The sequence below is a fragment of the Danio rerio genome, chromosome 24, assembly GCF_052040795.2.
Source record: "Danio rerio strain M-AB ecotype USA chromosome 24, GRCz13ab, whole genome shotgun sequence".
In the NCBI taxonomy this organism is placed as follows: Eukaryota; Metazoa; Chordata; class Actinopteri; order Cypriniformes; family Danionidae; genus Danio; species Danio rerio.
Window position 1 is genome coordinate 42,629,009 of NC_141044.1, and position 18,782 is coordinate 42,647,790.

An 18,782-nucleotide genomic window follows, 5' to 3' on the forward strand; every position below is an offset into this window, starting at 1 on the left:
TCACTGACCCTGCTGGCTTCACTAACACCACTGCCAACAGCAACCTAGTTTTCCCATGTGGTCTCCTTTTCAGGTACTGACCAAGCTTAGCCCTGCTTAGCTATAGTGATTAACCACTCTTGGGCATATATGAACAGGTGTTTCAGTCTAATGTTAATGTATAATTTCTATGTGAATTAATGTTTTGAGTTTTTACTGCAAATGTCACAACTATAACGCTGGAATTACTCGTATATGTATGTATGTATGTATGTATATACATTTATATACATATATACACACACACACACAGTTGAAGTCAAATTATTCGCCCCCCTGTTTATTTTGTTCCCCAATTTCTTTTTAACAGAGAGCAGATGTTTTCAACACATTTCTAATCATAATAGTTTTAATAACTGATTTATTTTATCTTTGTCTTGATGACTGTAAATAATGTTTGACTAGATATTCTTTAAGACACTTCTATACAGCTTAGAGTGGCATTTAAAGGCTTAACTAGGTTAATTAGGTTAACTAGGCAGGTTAGGGTAATTAGGCAAGTTATTGTATAACGATAGTTTCTTCTGTAGAAAAAAATAAATAGCTTAAAGGGGCTAATAATATTGACTTTAAAATTGTGTTAAATATTAAAAACTGCCTTTATTCAAGCTAAAATAAAACAAATAAGACTTTCTCCAGAAGAAAAAAATATTATAGGAAATACTGTGAAAATATTTAAAATATAGAAAATAAATAAAAAGGGGTTAATAATTAAGCCATGTACAGAGGACAGAACAAAAGCTAAATGAATACATTTGAATGGTTATCTATTATCTTAATTATTAATTATTAGCATGAAGGACAAACAAAAATGTAAAATAAATACATTTATATAAATAAAATGATAAAATTCTTATTTAAAAATGCAAAAAGCTAAAAAAAAAACTAATAAAACTAATTAACTATTTTAAATATATATTAATATATATAATATAATAAATTATTATAACTAATTAAAACTATTAATTAAAACTATAAACATTTTATACAGTTCACAGCAAATAATATAAAACTATGTGGAAATTAATATATATATATATAATTCTCACTTCAACTGTATGTTCTTCACATCAAGGTTTATAATGTTGCAAGCTCTATTTAAATAGTCCTATGACAAACATTTATAAGAAACAAACCAATATTGTAGCTAATATTGTGTGACTTAGTTTGCAGTGAAAGACATGTTTTTTTGTGTGATTTCTGATTTAGATTTCTCTCATCTACATTTATGTATTTAATAAGGAAAACAGACTTAAATCTTGCTTTTGTTATTGCTGAAGATGTGTAAATGTTTTCTGTGAAGGTTGTGTTTCGGGTTATGCATGTACAGTTTGTAGAGTATGAATATCATGTCTATAAAGGTGTGGGGAGATTAACTGCGAGATGTTTTTGAGTAGTAGTGGGATCTGATTCTCACTGTTTGTCTGTCTGTATACCTGTATTGCTTTTTTATCCTCTTGTTAAGTCGTGACGTATGGAGTACTGTTTCCGGGTTGAAGCCGCTGCTCATTTAAATTGAGAAAACATTCGCCAGTTTTTAGACCTATCACATCTTAAAGTGAATTTTATATAAGAGCATGGTGTACACGAGAGTCTTTGGACATGCTGCATCACCGAAATCAATATTTCATCAACTTATGCAAAACTAATCACTTTCTGGCCATCTGATATTAGGCATTGATAAATGTATTGTGATGTTCGAAAAGTTTTGCAGCGCTTTTAAACGTTTATTATTACCATTTGTTGAGTCTCCCCATTCAGTTTGATCCGGAAGCCGCTTCACGTGACGTCACACTTGACAAGTGGATAAATCGTCTTGGTATATTTTCTTGTTAATATATTTTACAGTGTGATATTTGCAATAGTTCTGTCTGTAAACGTAATTAATTATTTAGCTTGTCTTTAAAACGTGTGCAGTTATATTGTGGTGTAGGTTTATGTGTGTATTCCTGTTTTGATTTAGAGGGATTATTGTGAACTATTTTGAACTGGATTTGGGGATTGGTTTTTATTTTAAAGGGGTGGTCCACTACGATCTCATATTTTAAACTTTAGTTGATGTGTAATGTAGCTGTGTGAAAATAAACAGCATCTCTGAATGTAAAAAGTTCTAAGTTCAATGCTAAGGGAGACCTTGGTTTTTACAGAGTTAGCTTAGCAAAGCCTACAATGAACGAATTTTGGGGACTACAAAAAAATACTTCCGCCCCCTGTGACATCACAAGTTCGTTTACTGCGCATCCCACACTGCGCATGCAGGTAAGGTCCGTGGCCAGAGGTGCTGTAACGTTATAGCAGAGATGAAGCTAAAAATGCATCTAAACACGGCTGTTTCCACAGAGCTTCGTCTGTTTCTGTATTTGGGCTTCCAAAGGACACGACACAAAGACAGAAGTGCCTTTAGTTCAATATTAATTAACTTCCAGAGAATTATAAAATACTCAGCAAGCATGATTTGACAAAACAGCTCCAGAATCTCTCCCAGTTCAGTGCTGGATTCGGCTAAAATCTCCTCAAAGCAGAAGTTGTGATCTACAAGTAAGTGTTTTTATTTTTTAAAATTGATCATGACATGTACAGTGTCTAGCGTAGCAATGATGTAAACAATGCGAAATGCTGCTTTGCGGGCAAACGATTTAGCTACAAACTCACATTTATCAGCCAAACTCCTGTAAACACACACTCACTCCACCAGCACGATCTCTTATGTGTGTGCGCGACTGCACTGATTGTCTTGGCTTTTTCATGTGTTTCACATCTCAGATAATGAAGTCGCAAAAGATATGTGGATGATTTATATTACTTACACCTGCATATTCCGGATACTCGTGAAAGACGTCATGACGCATAGAGTTAAAAAAAACACAGATTAGCTTACCTGACTAGTGGTCGCAGCAGAATAATAAATCAAGGCTCAACAGGTAGCATCTCACATCTTGTGCTTTATTCTTCTGTCACGATATATTACAGAAAATAACTTAATCCGAGCATCAGAGAAAAAGAAAGTCCCGCGCTCTTGCGCTTGTTACAGAAAGTTCACACCACACAAACACACACATAGACGCACACACAGACGCTGTTAAAGGAGCCGCACCCCTTTTTCACTCGTTAGTTACAGACACTTGTCAGATGTTATTTTAGAGAGCGGGCGCGAGGTTGACTTCATGTTTACACAGCAGAAAAGCGTGTGCTTTTACGGGCGTGACGTGGAGCCGATCCGCCAATAGCAGCACATTATGTCGATGACCAATCAGAGTCACTTAAGGGCGGGCCTTTTAGAGGAACTAGGAAATATGACAGTCGTTTTCATGTTAGCTGAGTAGCTGTGTATAATCAAAGTGAGATATATGAAAAAATTACGCGATTTCCGTCAAGTGAAACATAAGCACACATTGCTTTGCATCTTATAAACACAACCAAGCCTTAAAATTACATTCTGGACCACCCCTTTAAATAAAGCTGTCACACATGAGCCGTTTGCTTTATTTCACTACAATATAAAACCGTAAGCTCTCAGTATAATAATATCCTGTAATAATATTGTACATATCAGGGGTTCCCAAACTTTTCAGCACGCGACACCTTCAATAACAATGATACTGACCGACTCACGACCCCTAAATTCCTTGATGTGGTTATAAATATACATACGACGCACAACAATAGGCCTATATAAACACGAGCAGCAGTCATTTTAATAGTCATTCATTAATTAGTTTCATTTAATATTATCCTCAGCTAAAGAGACTAGTGTTTTCAGCACAAGTCTATTGTTGGGTTAATTTTGGAGACTAATCAGAGATCCTCCTCAATGTTCAGTTGTGGCCTGTACTCATTTTTAATGTATTTGACTGCCATAAAGGTGTCAAAGTTTAACCTGGTGTTATGAAATCAATCTACTATGTTCTTAATCTAACATATACATGATTTCATTTGCATCTGTGTTAGTAAATACAAAGCTATTGATGAAATCCAGGTATGACAATGCTTCAGATGATTGTTCTGGAGCCTACAGCTAATCAATCTGTCAGATTTTGGGGTGCATTACAGCTCTAAAGAGAAAAAATAAATGATCTTAAATAAAATAAATACATTTATAGAGATGGTATATAAGTATATAACTTCACTCATCTGGGAAATGGAGGTTACGTGAATGGTTTGTGAGCACAATTACGTGCACACAGCATGCCATATCATCTGATAATTGTCAGAAATAATTCCAAAAGGCAACTGACTGTGTAAAGAAACATTAACCAAAACAAAAATATATGTATATGGCGAGTTCAGCAGCTAATCAGCCGGAATCAGCTGAGGTGACATGTTGTCATGAAGGGTTATATCAGTTATATTAACCAAAGCCATCTTTTGTACCAGGTTGTAAACATCTATTTATCAGCTGTAAATAATTTAGCAATGCTGTCAGAAATCACCTGGATTTCCTGGAGCCAGCCCCCAAGGCAAGTCGATGAATTGCAGTTTTAGTTACTTCCGTATTGGTTTCCCGAGGTAGAGCGGGATGTTGCATCTTGGACGCAACTGACGTGGGTAAGTCATGTGATGTGAGTTCCATTCATACTCACATTCATACTGTATAGTACAGGGGTGGCCAACCCTGTTCCTGAAGAGCCACCTTCCTGCAGATTTCAATTGCAACCCATATCAAACACACCTGCCTGTAATGATCACGTGGTGTTCAGGTCCTAATTAATTGGTTCAGGTGTGTTTGATATGGATAGCAACTGAAATCTGCAGAAAGGTAAGAGGGTTTGCCACCCCTGGTATAGAAGGTACTTTTCTAATAGCAGAATCAGACGTTTAAAATCAAGTAGTAGTCAACACAGCCCATCATTTTATATTTAAAAAAGCAATACAAATGCTATATTTTTACTAACATTTATTCTTAGTTACTTAGAATTTGAACGTATAAACAATGGTACAAAACTGAATGTTGGTTGTCGGCCGGAGGGGTACGGGAAATCCAGGAGCTCCACTACCAACAACGATCGCTGCACAAATGAGCTGTCTGAACCCTGCCGGAAGCTTCTTTTTTATACAGGCCTCTGAGACCAGCAGCCAATCAGAACACGAGATCACGCTGAAGTGGGAGCCTATGGGATAACAGAAAAACCAACAAGAAGGCGGGACAAAGAAAGAGACCTATGCAATAAGCAATAAGACTAAATATATAAATTTAAGCCGTAACAAAACATTAAGATACAGTACATCATGCTTATTTGTGAACGTCCGAGTAAAGCAGGGGTTCCCAAACTTTTCAGCTCGCAAACAAGAATGCCAGTAAATCACGACCCCCAATATCCTTCGAGGTGGTTGTAAATATACAAACGCACACACACCAATAGGCCCAAGTAAATTAAAATAGAAATAAAATATGGTAAATATAATAGTTTAATAAAAAGATTTAGATTTTTGGAAATCACAAAGCGACCCCTCCTGATTGTCCCGACCCCCACTTTGAGAACCACTGGAGAAAAGTTCAGTTCATGAGAATCAGCACCTCCAAGTCAGAGGTCATGGTGCTCCAGCGGAAATAGGTGGCTTGCCATCTCCAGGATGGAGGAAAGTCTTTACCCCAGGTGGAGGAGTTCAAGTATCTCTGGGTTTTGTTCACGAGTGAAAGAAGGATGGAGTGTGAGATTGACAGGAGGATTGGTGCAGCTGTAATGCGCTCGATGTATTGGTCAGTTGTGTTGAAGAAGGAGCTGAGCTGAAAGTCAAAGCTCTCGATTTACCGGTCAATCTATGTTCCTACTCTCACCTGTGGTCATGAGCTTTGGGTGATGATTGAAAGGACAAGATCTCAGATACAAGCGGGCACAATGAGTTTCCTTCACAGGATAGCAGGTCGCATCCTTATAGACATGGTGAGGAGCTCGGAGTAGAGCCGCTGCTCCTCCACATCCACAGAAGTCAGCTGAGGTGGCTCAGGCATCTGTTTCGGATACCTCCTGCACGGCACGCCTACCTAGGGAGGTGTTCCAGACCTAGGGGGAGATCCCGGACATGCTGGAGGGACTATGTCTCTTGGCTAGCCTGGGAATGCCTCTGGAGGAGCTGGAGGAAGAGTCTGGAAAGACGAAAGTCTGGGGTTCTCTCCTAAGACTGCTGCCCCTGTGACCCGGCCCCGGAAAAGAGGTTGAAAATGAATGAATGGAGTAAAGTTTTGATTTAATTGTTTATAAAAACATTTTTTATGAGGTTTTTACATTCAAAACATGCAGAGATTCATGATTAATGATGCAGAGATAATTAATGCAGACGTTTTTCAGCAGTTATTGTCTCTGTTTTTTTTACTAAAACAGAACATATCCTGAAAATAAGAGACACACACCAGCACAAATACTGCTGAATCCCTTCTTTAATGACACTGATCTCTCTCTCACACACACACACACACACACACACACACACACACACACACACACACACACACACACACACACACACACACACAGAGGTCAGCAGGGCGAGTATACAGTATTCACATACACAGAAAACAAGCACAGTCTTGCACTGAAACATTTCAAGTTGTAATAATGTTGATTGTTTTTTAACATTTTTGTTGAGAAAGAAGCGAGTCCCAGCATACAGCAGTCACAAATAAATCCAGTTTATCCACATTAAATAAACACTTCTGAAGATGATGAAGATTCCTCTCACATTATAGCTGTATTTCCACTGAAGACAGTCACTCATTTGTATTTCAGTGACAGAACGACAACAGCTGAGGAATACCCAGGGTCAAACAGTCAATGTCCATCATAAGAGTGTGTGACGAATAAACTGAAATCTAAAGTCATTTCATTCAACCTAAAGGAACGGTTCAATCCCAGATCAATCCTTAAAACAAAAACAATCAAGAAGTGTTTTTAATGCAGTCTAAAAATCTCTCATCATTCTTAGAAAAGTCATCTCTGAAGAGAAACTCATCTGCAGAAACACATTTCCACCACACAAGTAAAAGAATAGTCGCGAGTCAGAATAATCACGACATTAAACATGACCCTCTTCATGAGATAAACGGCAGAATTAACAAAGTCGCACAATTATGAGATTAAACTTCTTAGTTATGACTGTGTGGGTGGCACGGAGGCTCAGTGGTTAGCTGAGATGGTCAGAAGATCAAAAGTTTGCTGATTCAAGTCCTGTCTGGGTCAGTTGGCATTTCTGTGTGGAGTTTGCATGTTCTCCCCTTGTTGGTGTGGGTTTCCTCCAAGTGCTCCGGTTTCATTCACAGTCCAAACACATGCGCTATAGGGGAATTGATTAACTAAATTGGCCAAAGTGTGTGTTTCCCGGTACTGGGGTGCTGCTGGAAGGGCATCCGCTTCGTAAAACATATGCAAGAATAGTTGGCGGTTCATTCCGCTGTGGTGACTCTTGATGAATAAAGGGACTAAGCCGAAGGAAAATGAATGAATGAATGACTTTGTGTTATAATTATGACAAAAGAAAGTCAAAATACCAAAAATACTGACATGTCAAATATAAATAATGATGTAAAAAAACTTTATGTACTTCCAACAACATAAATATTGCAAAATATAATAATAACAATAATAATAGTATCAAAGTTATTAAAGTCTTAATCATGACTTAATGACAATTATCACACAATGACACAATTGCATTACATTTCAGACACTAAGACTGTATTATGAGGTAAAAAATTATACATATTACATGAATCAATATTATTAGACTATCAGAAGATAAAATAGACATTTATTCAATTATTACGGTATATAAATATTAACATTTTTGTGTAAAAATTGTGACGTTTTAATTGTAATTCTCTATAAGTCATAAATGAAATATCAAAATAATGATTTATTTGTTCTAATGAATAATGTCATAAATTATCAGCAATTTTAACTTGTTTCATTTTCCTTCGGCTTAGTTCCTTTATTTATCAGAGGTCGCCACTGCAGAATGAACCACCAACTATTTCAGCATATGTTTTATGCAGCAAATGCTCTTCCAGTCGCAACCCAGTACTGGAAAAAACCTATACACTCTCTCTCTTCATACACTTCGGCCAATTTCGCTTATTCAATTTCCCTATAGTGCATGTGTTTGACTGTGGGGGAAACCAGAGGAAACCAACGGCAACCCGGGGAGAACATGCAAACTCCACAGAGAAACGTCAACTGGCCCAGCTGGGACTTGAACCAGCGACCTTCTTGCTGTGAGGCGAATATGCTAATAATTCTGAATTTGCATCTTAAATTTACCTCAAATGTATTAATACCTAAAGCCCCTTTTGACATATATCTTATAGTCTTAAGTGTTTTCCTCTTATGTGGCAGAAATGGGCTTCGGTACAGTTGAACATATGCTAATGCATTCAGTCACAATTACCATAATTACCAATCCTGCGAGATGACAACCCTTCAAAGCTTTTAGCCTCCTCCGAATATTAATAATCCGTATCCATGGCGACGCTCTTAATGAGGTCCTTCATTTTAGCCTCTTGACGAACATCAAATAACAAAGAGCATCAACTAAAGCCACCAGTTATGATCTATTTAATGATTTAAAGCTACAGTTTGCGCTTTGGATTGGATAAAATGTGATCTGATTTGCAATAAATACACATTTTTGTCCAGCAGCTTTATTCAATTGCTGCTTTAGTGTAAAAATATGACATCAGGAGTTCATTTGCACAGTCCGACAAGCCATTTTTGTTAATTTTCTATCTAAAAAAAGCATGATTTATTTAAATAAATGAAGGGTTTATTTTATTAACGAGTTAGCTTATTATGCAAATGAACTCAATTAATGTTCTGTAGTCAAACAGAGATGATGTTACATGAAGAGATGTGTATTTTATTTTCCTAAATTAAGCCGTTGATTTAAGTGGAACGTAAATATTGAGGGGAGAAAAATCTTCTGGATGATCACAAGTAAATAATAATATATAATTCTGTAGAAATGCATCATTAAAACAAACTAATATCTGTCTCACAATACACACACTTTCTGACCCGACATGAAAGACTCAGGATAAATTATAAATACCATTCGTGAACTGTACAGCGCATAAAAAACACAGATAAAACTGAGCCTCGCGATTGGATTTGTTGATCAGGGAAATGAAATAAAGCCATTGCGGCACAGTGAGCCGTTGCACAGTGATCATTGAGCACATGCATTAAATTAAACACTGCAGAAACTGTACATTTCCTAAAATTGATAACAGTTTTTACCAATATAGGCTCATTCTGAGTGCGTAGCCCTATATACATTTCTGGAGATTGTGAAATATGTAGCCAGAGGTGTGTATGGCTGCATTTCATCTTTAAAACAAACGCTACAGGGCGGTGTGACGTCGTTCCCTTTTGCGCTAACAGCTGACCGCTTACCTTCGTGTGGACGGCTTTACTGCTGTTATCAGTTTGTCCAGTGGCTTGCCGCGTACGTTGGAGGATTTGTGGCGTGGAGCAAAGTTGATTGTGACAATGGGGTTCGAGTTTGGCAAAGAACGGTTCCAGAAAGCAGGTAAGACAAAAACAGAAGCCAAAAAATAAAGAAGGAAATAACAGGGTGAAAATGTGGTAAAATCTGAAAACGTAGTAAAAGTCAGGCTTTTGTTTCTCTGGGTGCTTTTAAAAACACTAATGGTTGGGTTTAGGGAAGGAGGAGGGCGGGTCAGTCGACAGCAGCCTCTGGTGCATTTACGTGAGAACAGCAGGTGCGAATGGCACTCACGAGAGAAATTTGAGATATGAAAAAGCGTACACAGCTGCCTCTGGTGGACTCACGAAAACAAAAACTGCAGAAGAACGTAGCTCCCTGGATGTTTTTGGCACTCTCCAGAAATGTATATAGGAGTACATAATCAGAATGAGCCTGGGTTTGTTTGTACACACACACACACACATTGTAGAGATGACGACCGTATTTAAATACCATTATTGAAATTCACCAACACAGGCGTCACATCTTCAAAGATCTCTAGCACCTTTAGCATGTTTGAAATATGTTTTTGTTAATATTTTGGGATTTTTCCGGTTGTAAAAACGCACTATATAGCCCTCAGAGAAGTGCTGCAACAGTCTGACGCAGCGGTTCTCAACTGGACTCTCAAGAATTAAAATGCAATTAAAATCTCATACAGTCAAAGGCATGTTTTGATCATATTCTACACCATTTCAGGACAAATATATCTGTCATCTTGAAGAAGGGAGTCAAAGTAGAGCACAAATAAAATGTGTGATACTGGCATTTTTTTACATTAATATACATCAGGTAGACGAAAATACAATCCACAGGTTTGCATTCATAAATAACATTTCCTCGTGTTTTCATATTAAGTCTGTTATTTATATTTAGGGCAAACATAATAATAAAAACTATTTTGGCTGTTCAAACTACTTTTTAAAATGAGCTGAATAAACATAATTCTTAGTTATTTTTATGTTCATAATATTAATATTTATAAAAAGAAATAGGTTGATTTGATTGATTTTGTTTGGGACTTGTGTTGTGTTAGTTAGATTACACTACCAGTGAACTGATTGGAATATTATTATTTTTTAAATGTTTTCTTTTATTATCTTGTATGCTAAACAAGGTTGCATTAAAAAAAATTACAAAATACAAGAAAAATAGCTGAAGTGTTATTACAATTAAAGACAACTGATTCTATGTATGCTTTATCCTAATTTATTATGTAATTTTAAAGCCAAAATTACATCATTGTTACACTTCAGTCATGTGATCCTTCAGAAATAATTTGAATATTGTAATTTCATTGAATAGTTATTATAAATCATTTTTAAAAGATAAAAGACTTTGCAAAAACTTTTAATAATCCTAATTATTCCAAACAATTAACTGGATGTGTTTAATATATTTTCAGCATTATTAACTATTTCAATGTTTTAAATCCTAATTTATTCATGCAATTTAAAGAAATAATCTGAATATTTTAATTTCATTAATCAGTTATTATTATTCATTTTTAAAAGAGAAAAGACTAATTTCAAAATCCTTTAACATTTTTAATTATTCCAATTTTGACTGTAATTGTTTAATATCCTTTCAGCTTTTAATTTGATCATTATTAACAATTTTTAAAGATAAAAATCCAATTTCAAAACCATTTAAAACCATTAATTATTAGAAACTTTGGAAAGGAAGTGTATAATATTATTTTATCCCTTAATATTACTACTATTAATGATTTAAAAAATAAAACAACAACATTTAAACATGAGAATTATTCCAAACATTACTTTAACAAGAAGTATATATTATTTCATCCTCCAATATTATAGGGCAATTCTGAGTCTAAATCAGATGTCAATTCCAAATCCTAAAAGAATAATCAAGCTTTTGTTTAATCCAGTTGAGAACCACTGATAATTAAATCCACATTCTCCTAAAAACTCTGGTTTTGGTGAGTTTACAGTTCACAATCTTTCAGGATGTAAAGCCAAGATACAAGCCTGAAACACGCACAAACACTGGGATTATAAATACACACACACACGTCTGATCATCTGATATTGATGAGTTTTGTCCAGATCTACCTCATAATACACACCTAAACGCTGCAGTTTGTTGAGTGTTGATTTCATGCATTTGCAGTCCACATTAAACGCTCTGCCAGCAGCATGCAGACAGTCTGAGTTTCACATACACTAATGGACAACATTTTAAAAAGCCGTACTATTAAACCCGAGTAAATACAAACACGTCGCAGAAACAAAGGCATTTCAGCAAAGCGTGGCATCGTCGATTTATTCTGACTGTATACTTGACTGTAAATGTTTCATAATGAATACAGTCAAGCATGCTGAAGTTCAACTGGATGCATGAGGCACATTTGCATCGCATGAACTCAAATTTGCACATTACTAATATTCAGTATTTCTCTAAATGAGCAGTTCACAGCAACATGAATGTTCAGCACAAAAAACCAGCTTAATTTAATGCAATTTATCAGTGCATAAAAACAAAATACTTAAGTAAAAAGTCAATTATTAAAGATTATTTGATTATTAATAATATAAAAGTTTAAAAAAGCAGCATATATTTAGTTTATTACCACAACTTTTAATCAATTTAGAGATTCATTTCAGAGACCAGAAATACGAATATTAATGTATATGTATATTTCTTAATTTATTTAAGTTTATTTCAGTATTAATTTCATTTTGATTCTTCTTTACAGAAAAAGAACCATGGTTTTATTATAGTAAAAGTGCAGTAACCATGTTTTGTGTGTGTGTAATGATCATCATTACCATACACTGTTAAAAATGCTGGGTTCAAAACAATTCCTTCATGTTGTCCAAACACAAACAGATTAATTTAACTTGATTGTTTTTACACATTTAAATGGATTAAACGTAAAACAATTAAGTTGTCCCAAAAACACTCAAGAATTGTGTTGATTCAGCTCATTTTACACTAACAGCAAAGGATTTTTATAAACTAGAGTTACTATATCAAAATAATGGTGAATTTGCTGTTCACATGATTTAACAACAGAAAACGAGCTCATTTTTTGGTTTTATTTGCAGAAAAGTCATTTTCATGATGAAGGTTTTATTGATTTAATTGATGTGTTGGGATAACACAAAACAAATATGATACTATATATTAAAGATGATTAAAGTTTATACTATTGTATTTTTTAAAACTTTAAAATGTCATGTTTAATTTGACAATACTTGCCATTTCTTGGTTAAAACTATTTTATATTTTTTAAATATATTTTTCTTCCAGTGTAAACAAAACTGCCACATTTATTTAATGCAAATTTTGATGCATTTTTAAACAGATGCTCATGTTTTTAAATTGCATTTTCCCATGCACAATTACTTACAAGCTTCAAATCTGACAGCTAAACCTAAATCTAGAATTGCTCTGATATGATTAATAAGCAGTGGGCAAAAACAAATCTGTTGCATTGGTCTGAATTAGAGTTGTGGTCTAAATAATTAACCAAATTAATTCTGCTAATTTTTTAAATACATTGCAATTTACTCTTTATAACAGAAGATGGCGCTCTAGACTTACAAAAAAATCCTAGAGCACTATCTGTTGTTAAAAACTAAGCTCAAACTCAAATCAAAAAAAGAACAGTGATGCACTTGATGAAAACTGCAGAATTGATTTCTCGTCTTTCTAGTCTGATGCATAACAGATTACCATTAAAAAGCTGATGATGTCAGCGCAATAGCCTAGGGGTTAGCTCGCTGACATATGGTGCAGTAGCACTTCAGGGTATCCTGAGTTTGAATCCAGCTTGAGGGCATTTCCCGAGCCTACTCCCTCTCTCTCCCCCTTCGTTTACTGTTTAAAATACTGTCCTATCCTCTCAACAAAGGCCAAAAATAAATCTTTAAAAAAATAAATAAATAAATAAAAGCTGTGGATGATGATTGCACCAAATATTATGCTGTTGTGAACACATTTGCCTCCAGTGAAGCGATTTCAAGAAAACACGTAACCTCTTTTCCAGTTGTGCCCATGCATTAGTGGTTGCGCTCATGTTAGCAGTAGAGAGACATCCGACTGCGCCGCATGGCCTCGCTGATCAGATACGCCGGACTGACCTCCGGCTCCTCCGTCATGACCTCGATATTCTGCCATTCTCCGCACTGATTGGACTTCTTGATCGTATCGACCACACAGAGCGCATATAGACAGTCTTCAAAAGTCGCAGCCATCGTGAGTGGCCGTCCATCCCACGTGCGCCGGTCGTCCTGATCCTGAAACGCCTGTCGGAAGACATTCAATAATTCAATATATGGTGATATTGAACATACATAATATTGATATCGTGATCACTTCAAAATTATTATTATTATTTCAATTTTTAGAGTGCTTTTAAAGAATATTAAGATTGTATTTGCAGTGGGGTTTCATAACAAATGCTCGGAGACTTAATTGGTCAAAATGTTATTCTGAAACATTTACTTGTGACTATAAAACATACATTATAACACAGCTGTCTGGAATACTCGCTTCTGGTGTATGTTATTCCTTGATTAGCTGTTTTAGCTTTGTGTTTTTTAGCTGTTTGGCGCCATCTTATGTCTGAATAATGCTCAGGTTATTGTATACTCCATCAGCTGTTTTAGTTTCTGTCAGCTTTGTGTTTTTTAGCTGTTTGGCGCCATCTTGTGTCTGAATAATGCTCAGGTTAGTGTATACTCCATCAGCTGTTTTAGTCTCTGTCAGCTTTGTGTTTAATGAAATAATTAATAAACTATTACAGCTTTAAACAAAGTTTTGGGTCTAAGTTCTATGTTTTGTGGCAACTGGCTGTGTAATAAGCAGGATAAAGCACATCCAGGATAGATAGTTTTGCAAAGTAATGCCTTCAGACTCATACAAAAGTGCTTCGCCTCACATCGGTCTGCCAATGAACTTGTTGGACTTTATTGTGAGATAACGACCTCCTGGATGTACCTTATCTCTTATTTAACTCTCTGTAAAAAGGTTTTAATAGTTAACATTAGTTCGGTTGACTAAACTCACTATGAAAACAACAATTGTTTTTGTTAATCTTCGCTGATTTTAATTCAGGTAATGCTTAATAGCGTGTTAAAAGTGTAGTCGTAATTACAAGTCGTTTTAGTAAATAGTGTTAGTAACGGATAATTTCTGTTGCATTTATAAACTAATATTACCACAGTGATCTGACTTTTTTTACTGAGGATTTTAATCCATTAACTAACTTTTACTAATGAGACTTTGTGTTACTTAATAATCCATTCACAATTTAATCTGGCTGAAACATTTGTTTACTCTGAACATGCATTTACAATAACACAGGTATTTTGACCTCATGGACCTTTTTTACAAGACCGATATGACGCGTTCAATGGTCATCAGCATCTTAAATCCTTAAAAGTTTTTAATATTTAGATTTTTAAAAATGTTTACAAAAATTTACATGCATTTATGTGTGTATTATAACATCTTGGCATCAAATTAGGTGTTTATAATGCAGCATGTATAGTGGCAGGACAGTAAATCTGACATGATTCTCTCTTCTGGCTGCCGTTATCAGTCTCACACAATTGTTTCCTCTTTCTGTAAGTCTTGATAACCCCATCGCAGAGTTTTTCTTTTATTATTTCAGCAAATAGGATTGTAAAAAATTATTTATTGTACTCTCCCATTCACTGCTCTCTATGTTCACCCAGCTATGATGACTTGCGCTACTGAGAAACCTCGAAATGTGAAGAGGCTACATTATACCTAATAAAATAAACTTGTTTTGCAGCTTAGGTAAATATCGTGATAATACCGTATACCGTGATAAAAGCTTCTGAAGAAGAAAATGTTGTTATAAACCTACCTGTCGAACAGCCTGAACCATGCAGATTGTACCAGTGAGATACGGAGACGGGATATCCCGAAACGCCTTATCGGGTAAAGACGCGTTCCCGATAGCAGTTTTATCTTTCAATAGTAGCTCCTGTCCACATTCTCCGTCGTTTTTTTGCCCGTATAAATCCGTCCCGCAAACTTTTAACCTTCCAGCAGTTCCGACGACCACGACCTCTTGCCGAAATTCACCAGGGACATTAAAATTAAGCGTCACCGTGCAGCAAGCACCTCCCTCTAACACCATCTGAAATGTGCAAAAGTCGTCACTCGTGATTTGCCGAATCCCTCGGATGTGGTCGGTCTGCTTAACGAATGTTTTGAGGAATCCGTGCACTTTCGCTGCGCGTCTCCCTGTTAGAAAAGTGAGTAAATCGATGATGTAGCTGCCGACCGAATGCAGTCCGCCGCCGCCCATCAGGTCGTCGCAGCTCCAGTTGTATTTTTTCCCCAAAAGGCTCCCGCTGTGAACTTGCGCCTCGCAGACCATGAGTTCGCCAATATAACCCTCCTCCAGCAGCTCCTTCATGCGCACGAATGCCGGCAGGAATCGTAATACGTTTCCCATGATGCTCAGCAGTTTGGGGTAGTACTGCGCCGCTGACATCATGCGGAAGGCGTCCAGTGGTGTCGCCGTTCGGTCACAGATTACATTCTTGCCAATTCCTGAAACAATAAAAATGAGAGAGGATTAGATGTGTAGAGGACGTCAAAATAAAAGTCATCTAAAATGTTTTGTTTTTTTATACATGTTTTGTCTAAGACGTTTGTTTATTTAATGATATCAAGATGAATGTACAATGATACATAGTGAGTAAATCATTTTTGGGTGAACCATGCCTTTAAAGAGCTGCATGTACAGGTGTTTTTCCCAAACTTTTTTTCAACTTTTCCCAAAAATAAATGTTTAAAAGCCCTCCATAAAAGGGATTTTAGTATTTAGATGATTTTACATTTTAATTTAGTTTTTAAATTGTATAACATGTCAAAATAAAAGTCACATGAAGTAAATAAAATGCATTTCTTTAAAAAGACATTCAAATAAAAAAGTACTGTAAAAATTATTCAACGTGGAAGATGGTGTATGGTTTACTAGAGTTTATTATTTAAGCTTCATTTAATTTGGTGTGCTACTTGTCTTCTTTTAGTAAGTCAAAATAATCTTGAAGTAAACCTAGATGTCATCTCATTGAGTTTAAAGGAGATAATTTTATTTGTAGTGATGACACAATATTAAAGAGCTGCATTTACAGGTTTCTATTCACTGCAGCACCTCTAAATCTAAGCAGATGGCAACCTTTCCCAAACATAAATAAGATTTCCATACAAAAAAAATGTGCTTAGTGTTTTCATTATGTAGATACGATTCAAATCTTAATTTATGAATTTTTTCATTAATAATTGTATTATTATTATTTATATTGTAGAGAATGTCAAAATAAAAGTCCCTTTAGTTAATCAAATGACATTAAAATGAAATATGCTGTATTTTTATATGGAAAATTAAAGATTACTGATGTACAGCAGGGCGATGCAGTGGCGCAGTAGGTAGTGCTGTCGCCTCACAGCAAGAAGGTCGTTGGTTCGAGCCTTGGCTCAGTTGGCGTTTCTGTGTGGAGTTTGCATGTTCTCCCTGCATTCGGGTGCTCCGGTTTGCCCCACAGTCCAAAGACATGCGGTACAGGTGAATTGGGTAGGCTAAATTGTCCGTTTTGTGTGTGTGTGTGAATGTGTGTGGATGTTTCCCAGAGATGGGTTGTGGCTGGAAGGGCATCCACTGCGTAAAAAACTTGCTGGATAAGTTGGCGGTTCATTCCGCTGTGGCCACCCCGGATTAATAAAGGGACTAAGCCGAAAAAAAAAAGAATGATGTACAGTATATTACTGGAGGATAGCCTTAAAATAGCATGTATAATCTGTTATTGCCAGCAGATGGCAACCTTTCCCATATATAAAATCTAATAATGCTCTCTTTCAGCAAATTAAAAATAAACAACAAATATTCTTTATAATGAGATTTTGAGTGTTTAGATCTTGTCAAATCTCATTTGATTCATTCACTTTTTTTAACTTCATATTTATCAACTCCAGTTGGTAAATAATTATTTTTTAATGAAAATAGTGAACCAGTTTTGTTAAATATTTGTATGATTTCAGCAGACTGTTCTCTGTGTGAATATATTTTAAAAGGTCAATATTTCCTTTCTGCATAACTTTTTAACTGTGAAACACACACACCCTTTTCTACTTGTGCATCTCCACTCTTTGTTCATTTATTCATTTGTTTTCTTTCGGCTTAGTCCCTTTATTAATTTTTATCAACCACAGCGGAATGAACCATCAACCTATCCAGCAAATGTTTTACACAGCGAATGCCCTTCTACCTGCAGCCCAGTACTGGGAATATGCACACTTATTCACACTCATACACTACGGCCAATTTAGTTCATCAATTCCCCTATAGTGCATGTGTTTGGACTGTGGTGGAAACCGGAGCACCCGGAGGAAACCCACGCCAGGGAGAACATGCAAACTCCACTCAGAAATGCCAGCTGACCCAGCCGGGACTCGAACCAGCAACCTTCTTGCTGTGAGACGACAGTACTAACCATTGAGCAACTGTGTCACCCTCTATTCTTTGTTCCAATGTTATAAGCAAATGAAATTAGGACTTTTACTTTTGAATATATTTATATTTCAGCACATGCATCCTGCATTCACTCCTTAATCCTGTAAATAAAACACCTTTTACATGTTTTGCACTCATCCAGAACCCAAAAATTCAGCCAAACCATGATGTGATATTACATCATCACCATCATCATTATCTAATAAATATTGCATGAGATAATATGACCGTGTCCAGCACAGAAACATTAATAAGTCCATTGAAACAGAACATTTTCCTGAGACTTTCTGCACTAGAGAGCAGGCTAATCTCCCATTAGCTCTCAAAGGCAAAACCAGAGTCAGAAAATTAATCCAGCTGACCCATTTCTACAAATACTGAGAGAGAGAGAGAGAGAGAGAGAGAGAGAGAGAGCGAGCAGAAATTACGCCTGTGTTGATTCAGCAGTCATGATTTACTAACGCTCACCTAGTCAACATGAAAACACTCTCAACACACCATCCTGGAAAAATTCTATTAAAAATGTATATAATAAACATTAAATAAAAATAAACTAATAAAACAACGAATTGTTCGTAATCCTCCAATGAAATAACTTGCTCCTCCTCAAAAATGACTTTCACTTTCAGGTGATGTGATCAGGGTCTCTTACTTAAGCCCCTCCCCTCACCCTGACTCTGCTACATAAGACTGAGTGGAGAAAGTGAGTGATGGACGGATGACAGATGGAGAGAGTTAGAGA

General features: G+C 36.0%; 2 protein-coding genes across 5 annotated transcripts in view; one reads left to right on the forward strand and one right to left on the reverse strand.

Annotated features, from left to right (window-relative positions):
- katnip (katanin interacting protein) overlaps positions 1–18,782 on the forward strand; it is a 1,410,884-nt gene that overhangs the window by 187,048 nt on the left and 1,205,054 nt on the right. The gene's annotated exons all lie outside the window — the stretch shown is intronic.
- gfod1 (glucose-fructose oxidoreductase domain containing 1) overlaps positions 2,964–18,782 on the reverse strand; it is a 42,495-nt gene continuing 26,676 nt past the window's right edge. The window contains exons 2-5 of one of the 4 annotated variants that reach the window (XR_015525332.1): positions 15,383–16,077; positions 13,524–13,793; positions 4,831–6,168; positions 2,964–4,651 (exon numbers count right to left, since the gene is read on the reverse strand). Coding sequence is in view for 2 of the 4 variants with exons in the window: in XM_087310153.1 (XP_087166279.1) it covers positions 13,566–13,793; positions 15,383–16,077 (923 nt within the window). In the remaining 2 variants the exon portion in view is untranslated. Of the gene's footprint in view, positions 6,169–9,612; positions 13,794–15,382; positions 16,078–18,782 lie in introns of those variants that run through there. The other 3 variants (XR_015525333.1, XM_087310153.1, XM_087310152.1) reach the window with 3 other exon arrangements.